The 9,274-nt window shown below is 46.9% G+C and overlaps 1 protein-coding gene across 3 annotated transcripts; it reads left to right on the forward strand.

The window, feature by feature from the left end:
• Positions 1-50: 50 nt before the first annotated feature.
• On the forward strand, positions 51-8,950 carry LOC308590709 (F-box/LRR-repeat protein 8-like). 3 transcript variants are annotated; one of them, XM_081200864.1, is made up of 3 exons: positions 51-2,423; positions 4,236-4,444; positions 6,229-8,950. In XM_081200864.1, exons 2-3 carry the CDS (start codon positions 4,281-4,283, stop codon positions 7,202-7,204), a joined length of 1,140 nt encoding a protein of 379 aa, XP_081056990.1. In that variant the 5' UTR covers positions 51-2,423; positions 4,236-4,280; the 3' UTR covers positions 7,205-8,950. The 3 variants fall into 3 exon arrangements, with proteins under 3 accessions (XP_081056990.1, XP_081056989.1, XP_081056991.1); XM_081200863.1 differs by lacking the exon at positions 51-2,423 and adding an exon at positions 2,587-2,683; XM_081200865.1 differs by lacking the exon at positions 51-2,423 and adding an exon at positions 3,677-4,130.
• Positions 8,951-9,274: the final 324 nt, after the last annotated feature.

Raw genomic sequence — 9,274 nt, forward strand, 5'->3', positions numbered from 1 at the left:
GTGCAGCTTGGGCCCCCTCTCTCAAGTTCAAATCCTCTTCATCAGGGTGGTGTCAGGGAAGATCAGAAATTTTTATTTTTATTCATTTTATATACTGTCCTTTATCGAAAGATCCCTGGGCAGTGTACAACATTAAGAAGACATTTTATGGAGAATCATCATGAAAACACAATCATAGCTGTCAACCATCCCTTATTTGGTGGGAAAGTCCCTTATCACAGCACTGTGTCCCGCTGTTGTCCCTTATTGATGATGTCCCTTAAATTTCCCGGGTTGCAAAGGAAGCAGCTCCTCTCCTTCCCTCCCTGCCAGCCAGGGAGGAGGGAGGCTCCAACTGTTTTGCTTGGCTGCATTGCTCACCCAATAAGGAGTCTAAGAACGACTGGGGGGTGGAGCTTGCATGCCTTGTGCCGATCAAATCGGCCGCGTTGACTGGGGACTCACCTTTGCTCAGCACTTCCCAGGGAGAGGTGACGGTGTTTTTCCTTGCTGCATCCCCTTTGCCGGGTTGCTACGCTGTGGGAACCACCACTGGAGGCTTCTTCTGGCTGCTGGCTGGGCTTTCTGCCTTTGGCTCGGAGGGGCTCAGAAGCTGAAGATACCTGTGCTTGTAAAATCCCTTATTTTGGCTGCTGAGCCCTTATTTTCGAGGCTGCTGGTCCCTTATTTTCAAATCTGCAACTTGACAGCTATGAACACAATACAAAACACAATGATAGGCAGCATAATGATAAAACAATCGTAACAACAGCCCCACCCCTTTAAGAGGCCATAGATTATGGCCAGATGCCTGGATAAAGAGGAATGTTAGTGCCTGGTGCCTAAAGACATGTAATGATGGTGCAAGAGGAGCTTGTTCTTGGTTTGTAAGCTGGACTCAGTTCCCATCAGCCTTTGTAAAGCATGACTCGTGGCCGGGGATGATGGGAGTTGGAGTGGAGTCCAGCATCCTGGGGAGGGAGGGCACAAGTGCCCAAGTGGTCTAAACTAAACTAAAAAGCTTCTAAATTAAAACGAAAAGGGAGGGGGGCGGACATTGGAGGCATGCAAGAATGGTGTAAAGGCACAAGAGGGCGCTGCAGCCTAACATACGAGGATTAAGGAATCCTTCAAAGCCAAGCTCACATTCTCCTGTTGCCCCCATGATTAGTAAGGCTTCCTTCCCCCTAACTGAGGCAGGAAGTCTTGGGAACATCACCCCCACCTGATGCAAGCAGGGAGCTGGGGGTTTGTGCTCAATACAATTAATCATCACATATGCGGGGTGCCATCAGTCCTTTGAATAAAACAGCAAATATTATCAAGAAGAGCTACTTCTATATAAGCCACACCTGGCTTATTTATTCCCCTGGTAGGCAGAGATAGAACCTCCCTGGCCAGGAGCAATGTATTTAAACTATCATAGATAATATCCATTATCCAAACATTCAGAGTTTTCTTTAAGTAAAAAATAAGAACTTCTCCTGCAAAGTGCAAGCTCCTGTTGTACAGAGAAAAAGACGTGGGAAGAGACAGAGTGGATTGTTGTAATGTGCTCTGCTCATGGCTGCCCTTGGAGACAACTCAAAGTCTTAACTGGTCCAAAATGTAACGTCCAGATTATTGGCTGGGTTTGCCTTGGGACGTGTATAATCCCTTGCTCCAAAACAGCTGCATTGCCTGTCAATTTGTTTCCACACAGAAGTAAGCTCCACTGAGTTCCATGGTGTTTACTCTCAAGTGTCTACTGGACTAATAAAAATTGGCTCTGCATCTATTTTCTTCTGAATGCTAAAAATGTGTTTTGCTTTTGTGGTTGCACCCCTAAATGTCCCACCCCTCAACAATGATTGCAGAGCCTCCAAGCAGTGCCAGATTTACATATAAGCTAAACAAGCTATAGCTAAGGGCCCCACTCTCTTGGGGGCCGCAAAAAAATTTAAAGAAAAAAAGCACCTGGGTGTACATTTCCAAAATATAAGATAAAGAACAAATAAAATAAAACCTACAGACAGCAACGGTGTTTTGTGTCATGTAGGCTCCTATGATGTAGGTAATTGTATTTCAGTATCAGTTCAACAATTGTTTTGATAAAATACATATTTTGTTATGTGCAAATGACTTTAGGTATCTATTAGGTCCATAAATTATCATATAGCATATATTCAACACAAAAAACAGTGACAATTTGTTGTTGGGAAAGGACAGCTGGACATATAAAGGGCCCCATTACCTTCAGTAGCTTAGGGCCTCATCAAACCTAAATCCGGCCCTGCCTTCAAGTACAGCCGGAGCCGCTCTCACCACCCTTTTCTGAGGTGGGCACAAAACAAATTACAGCATCTGACCAAAGTTTGCTTTGTTTCTTTTCTACCGTCCTCTCGGCGTAGCGACCCCTCGTGGTCAATTCCTGTTGCCCGGAAGCGACAGAGTTAACTCTGCAGGTGAGGCGCTTCTTTCACCCCCCCCCCCGCCCCGCGCACGCGTACTTCAGGCTGCCGCCTGGCGGTCAGGTGTTAATTGCGCGCAGGTGTGGCGGGAGAGGCACGCGGAGCTCCGGATGAAAAAGAGCGCGCGGCGCGCCCTGCTCACTTCGTGCTGGGCTACTGCTGGGCGCGGGGTGGGTGTCGTTGCAGTTGCTCGCTCTTCAGGTTGCTGCAAGCGGCGCTGTTTGCCGGGCTTCCCTGCTGCTTCCGAGATTAAGGTGAAGGGTTCTTTCAGGGAAAGTGTACCGTTTGCTTTCTGGGCGTTTCCGACTCGCTTCTGTCTAAGACGGATCCAGTGCTTGCTCCTGTCAGGTTTCCCTAACACGCTGAGTGGCATGAAATGGGCAGCCCTGCAGAATTATAAATCAAACGATAATTTCATATTGTGTAATTTCTGTGAACCTGGACGGAAGGAAACTCGGAAGCTCCTTTAGATGGCTGTGCGCGTTGGAGTCGAAGGGCTGAGGTACTTTGGGCTCTCCCCCGAAAATATTTGAGGGGGCCGCCCCCCCCAAAAAAAGTTGGTGGGTGTTGCCATTCAAATAGTGCATGTGTGCCATGTCATGTGATCAATTTTTGTGGGGTGGGACTTACCTGGCTCTCCATCCCCACCCCCCAATATTTTATTCAAGTTGGCACCCCTGGGTGTGTGTGTGAGACATCGCTTCAGCAATTATTCCCTTTATTGCTATTTATTTAATGGGCAAGCTCTCTCAAGTGGTTTACATAAAACATAAGTATGCAATTGAAGTTTCTCTGTGTGTTTGGAGTCACTGGACTGCTTCTCTGGAGTTTCAAGTCATTCTGCTTCAGCCTTGGGCGACCTTGGCTTAGTCACTGGCTTTCAGCCCAGCCGACCTCATAGATATGTAGATCAGGGGTCAGCAAACTTTTTCAGCAGGGAGCCGGTCCACTGTCCCTCAGACCTTGTGGGGGGCTGGACTATATATTTTGAAGGGGGAAAAAATGAACAAATTCCTATGCCCCACAAATAACCCAGAGATGCATTTTAAATACAGTGGTACCTCTGGTTACAGACGCTTCAGGTTACAGACTCCGCTAACCCAGAAACAGTACCTCGGGTTAAGAACTTTGCTTCAGGATGAGAACAGAAATCGCGTGCTGCTGGCATGGCGGCAGCGGGAGGCCCCATTAGCTAAAGTCGTACCTCAGGTTAAGAACAGACCTCCAGAATGAATTAAGTTCTTAACCCGAGGTACCACTGTAAAAGCACACATTCTACTCATGTAAAAACACCAGGCAGGCCCCACAAATAACCCAAAGATGCATTTTAAATAAAAGGACATATTCTACTCATGTAAAAACACGCTGATTCCTGGACCGTCCACAGGCCGGATTTAGAAGGTGATTGTGCCGGATCGGGCCCCCGGGTCTTAGTTTGCCTACCCATGCTGTAGATGAAGATGGAGAGGACTAGAACCATTTGTGCCACCTTGAATTCCTTGGGGGTAAAGGTGGACTATAGATGTAATAATTCCTTCCTCTCCCATCTATTCCATGCTTTACAACTTGTCATTTTAGTTTCACCCCACCGCTTCAAAAAGCGTGCATGCAATCTGGCTTAGAAATACAATGCCTCAGGTTTTAAATTTGGAAGATGTATTCGGACGAATTTTGACGCTGTTCCATCCCTTACCTTTTCAGGTAGGGCTTGTAGTAGTCACATCCTGGGAAACGTGTGGAGCTGCTGCCAGTCAGTGTTGACAGTACTGAACTGATGCCCTTCATCTTTGGGAAATTGTCTTTCAGTGAGGAAGGCGGCACTCTAAAGTCTTCAGTCAGCTGTTCCAGAGGATGCCTAAGCTGGCGAAAGTCCTTTGGAACTGTATCCCAGGGGAAATTCTGGCCCACATATTTTCCTTCTTGCCTGCCAGAGACAGATACAACGTTGTGCATGTGTGTGAGCGCTGGGCCACAGAAGTGCATTCCAGTTCTGTTTGGGATTTTACAGAAATCGGGTAAGAGGCAGCATTTGCAGCTGGTTGCTTGTAGAGTCAAAAAGGAACATGTACGTTGTTGACCTTTCCTGCTAACAACCGTGTGTGTGTGTGTGTGTGTGTGTGTGTGTGTGTGTTACTGTTGTTGATGATGATGATGTAGTTTTCATCAGGCACCAGTTAACATGGTCAGCCATTAAGGATGCTGAGAGTTGTAGCCAGACAACATCTGGAACGCCACAGGTTCCCTGGCTCAAAGCCGCCTTCTCATTCTCTGCTGGAAGGCACATGCTTGTTCTCTCCTCCACAAGTTCAGTCAGTATGGACTTAAAGGTGAATGAGACTCTCAGTAGTCATACGCACACAAACCCCGCCCCCAATCTCCGCTTCTTGCTGTCAAGGGCACTTCCCAGCCAAGGAATGCACACATCAGATACTGTAGTTAAGTATTTATTGTCAAAGATAATACAGGCACTTCTACAGCTCTGGATATCTACGCACTCCAATTTAGCACCTTAGGCAGCTTAGTGCTCTGTGGAGCACTTGCAGCAACTGGGGGGGGGCACTCCCCCTCTACCAGTTTATGTGCCTTCCTCTGACAGGCTGCATGTATGGAGACTGCGCCTGTGTGGAAACTTCCTCTGCTCATCGCTTTTCAATTCCCTCCTAGTTCTGGGGTACAGTGGTGCACGAGAGGGTGGGAAGCACCTGGCCCTTGCACTTGCCTGACCTGCCTCTTCCCCCCTCTACTTCTGACCCATCCTGTGCTCCACCCTCCAGCTTCTAAGCTTCCCCTGCCTCTGATTCTTGCCTCCTGGCTGATGCATGTTCCCATATACCAGTGGCCCCCTCTCCTGTGCCAGACTCTAGCCTACCTGCTCCCAGGGAGCACTCGGTGGTGGCCTGCCAGTCCCTGACACTTGCTATAGGTGTAATGAAAGACATTGGGACACCTTCACAGGTGTATTGAAATGGTGAGAGTACTTCCTGGAAAGCCAGATCCTAGGAATTTGGCAAAGGTCCCCAATTAACTGAAAAGTACAAAAAAAATGTATGAATGTTTTTTTGCACCTCGCAGTAAAAACACGGTGTGTGTCTTAATAGAGGACAGTGTTCTAGTGCAGGATTAAATTAAGCTGCGCAGAGAGCATATTGTAACTGGTGGGTTCCATTTCCTGCATGGTTTTGAGTGCACATTTGCAGTAGTGTCCACAAACAAGCATTTATTTTTGCTCACAGAATGTGCAAACTCTATTTGCTAGAGGTGTCTGATTATAATACAAGGATAGTCGGTCCTCCCTGACTCATTCTAACCTGGAAAGCTGAAACATGTTCCAAGCCACACTGTTTATACCTAGAAAAATCCAAATTAGCGTTAAGTGTACATTTCCCCCTCTAAAATGGGGGGGGGGGGAGGCACAAAGTATACCTGAAAATGGTTAAAGCTCAGACTTAATAGTTGGTCAAACTATTATGCTTACAGGCCGACCTTAGGACAGTCACGATATCTCTCAGCCGCGAACCCCCTCACAGGGTTGTTCTAAGGGTAAAATGAAGGGGGCGGGGAAGAAACATGGATATTGCCTCAAGGACCTTGGAAGAAAGGCTATTAAACATAGTTAAATAAAAGGTTGCCGGGGGAGGGGGTTGATGCTACAGCTGTAGAGTTGTCTAACTTGCTCCTAGATCTAGAAGAAATGCAAATTAGTCAGTGTTCCAGAGAGCAATATTAGAAGTGTTCATCTGCTACAACTCAAATTCAGCACTGCAGGAGTTCATGACTTCTCCCCAACCTCTTATTTCAGTTTTGACACAGAGGATGAGGACGACGAATGCCTGTTGCAGTGGCTACAGCCATTCCTAGGCCTCATCAGACACCTGCAGTTGGTGGTTGAGCAGTCCCTGGACCTGAACCGGAGACAAGCCACAGGCATCTTGGACATGTTGGCTTGTCGGAGCTGCAGATTGCAGGGCCTCTGTATTGTATGCCTGGGAATAAGCCCCTATTTCTATTCCGGCCAAGATGTCCTGCATAGCATCCGGAGTATCTGCCAGAGCAGGAATGGGATTGATCTCCAGTATATTGACTTACGGCAAATGCCTTTCACTCTGGACAATGGGACTGTTCAGATGATTGCATCCAGCAGCCCAAACCTGCACACCTTGTTCATCAACAACCAAGCACCTGGTCCAATGATTCTCAAGCCAGACACCATCTCTGATGTTCTGAGGACCTGCCCTAAGTTATCTGCCTTGGGGGTCTGCTATGCCAGCTTATCTGAGAAGATGTTTTGGGAACTGCTGAAACCGAACAGAGGGCCGTTCCGGTTTCTGGACCTTTTCTATGAAGGCCTGGACGTCAACATTCCCAAAGAGCTTTGGGCTATGGTGAGTGAGAAGCACCCACAGTTCCGCGTGAGGCTGGAGTTTGCTCCAACAGTCCCTATAAGGAAGATGCGTGTGGTACTGAAGCCAAGCATCCCCGTGGCCGCTTTGCATTTTGACACACCTCTGCACATGGCCGATCAGGTTAAGTTCATTGCCAGCACCTACAGCAGGACTTTGGAGAGGCTGGTCCTTTACAACGCCCCCTCTGCTGACCTCAACGCTTCACTAATAGAACTGGCAGGAAAGTGTGTGCATCTGAAAGAGGTTCACTGTTACTCTGCAGTTAGCGAAGCAGTGGTAGAAGCTTTTATTTTACACTGCCCAGGTTTGAAAAAATACACCCTGTCAGCACAGAAGTTCTCTTTTGATATTCCACCAGCAGTCGTTCCGTGATTTGACCAAAATGAGAGTTCATGCACACTTGTGCCCTGAAAGAGCAGCAACATTATTTGATATAAACAGCATAAAAGTACTCTGCTGCTGTTTCCACTGAGTCTCCTGTTCCAGAGCCACAATATGGACACAGATTAAAAACAGTTGAAGCATACTACTTGAAATCAGTGTGAATAACACTGAAGTCTCTCTTAGTCTCCTGGATACGGGATATTTTAAATTTTATACAACTGCAGATTTTAGTATCCCCCCTGCAACTCAGACATCACAGATAGCATTTATCACAGTTCACCAAGATCTGCACATAAAACAATTTTAAACACTTTACTTGATATTCTGTTTTGGTAAGAACCTAACTTTATTTTGCAGCGTATATTCTCAACCATAGTAAGCCCAAGGTGGTGTGATGGTTCAAGGGGCAGAAATGAGCAGGAGCTCTCTTGTCCTACAGTTGACTGACAGTGATTTGTAAAAGGTCTGTTTGTGTTAGTTACTTTTAAGCTTTGTTGTATTTTTTAAAGCCTTGCCAAGAAGGAAACATGTTCTTCAGTCACTGTATGTCAGTCACTTTCTGGACTCTGGTGGCAATACCATTCCAAACTCCCCTACCATAGGTTTTTAGCAGAACTCATTTTATATGCAGCTAAGTTCTATTCCAGAGTAGACACATCAAAATTAATGGATGTGACTAAATGGAGCCCAGTAATTTGATGTGTCTGAGTAGAACTGAGCTACATGCAACCCAGGGTTTAGAGGTATGCTGTCCGAAGACTGCAGCTCTGATCTGGAGATCTGACTTATCTTCAGGAGTGTCTCTGATCCAGGATAGTCAAAGTGTCAGGTCACTGTTTCAGGTTCTTAGAATTTTGAGGTCTACCTGGTTAGGGTGCCAATTATCATCCTTGTCAAGAGGATGGCTGCCTGGAATGGCAGCATCACAGGCTGAAATCCTATAGATGCAGCTCTCCCATAAAGATGGCACTTTTTGAATTTCTGCTGTGCAGCTGTGGCAGCAGATGTGGGTGCACATTACTTTCTAGTGGGAACTGATGCACGTATCGCCATCCAGAAATGGTGTCCAGACACCCAAGCTTTGGACATCATTTCTGGATGGAATTACATGTATCAGTTCCCACTGTGGAAGATAGGTGGTGATAACACAGTCATGGAGTTCTTCCCATCTCTTTGCCTTCCATATGTAACTGGGAGTTTGGGACATCTGCTTAGGGCTCTTGCATTTGCAGATCATGGCTCTGAAACCAGCTGAGTCCAAGGTTCCTGCAGTCAATTAGGGCTTATCCACGCTTACCTTTTGCCCTGAGCTTTCCCCGCGAAAACCCACTCTTTAGAGCTGAATCGGAGTAAACTTCAATTCGGGTTTTACGCAGATTGATGTTTACTCTGATTGAGTGTTAAAGAGCGGGTTTTTGCAAGGAGAGCTCTGGAGCAACAAGGGTGGGGGGCACTCAGACATGGAGCTTTAATTCACATAATGTGCCTGGAAAGAGCAGAAGAACGGTAAGTGTGGATAAGCCCTTAGCTGATGGCTGGATGGAGGAAGAGCTGCTTGTGAGCAGGGTCATCAGGTGCAGAGGGTGGGCTCTGAGGCACATACAGGGATGATTTTTCACCGCTCCCAACTGTCAGTCACACTGCTTAGTGACACTAGTCTCCAGGTGGCACACCTTCAATTCTGCTACTGTGAATTGTCTCGATTGTAATAAATACTTTGAAACATTTTCCTTACTGTTGGAATTCTCCTTGCTGTGTTTGTCCTCTTGGAAACTACAAGAAAAGCAGCCTAGAAGCTGAAAGAACAAATGAAATAAAACTTAAGGTGGCCTTCAGGTAGGTCTGCTTCCACTATCGCTTCCTCCAAGTTGCGCCATGGGGAAGGCGAAAGAGCCACCCTTGGCCCTTTCCAGGGCTTTTGCTGACCTCCTGGCCTACTGTGTTTGTGCAAGCAAGTGTATTCTCTTTCCATGATGCTGCATCTTTATTCACGGCATTGTGCAATGCAAATAGCGGTGCGTTTTCATTCTGTGCATTGTTCAACCCGAGGGTTGGCCA

The sequence above is a fragment of the Podarcis bocagei genome, assembly GCF_964188305.1.
Source record: "Podarcis bocagei genome assembly, chromosome: 7".
Taxonomy (NCBI): Eukaryota; Metazoa; Chordata; class Lepidosauria; order Squamata; family Lacertidae; genus Podarcis; species Podarcis bocagei.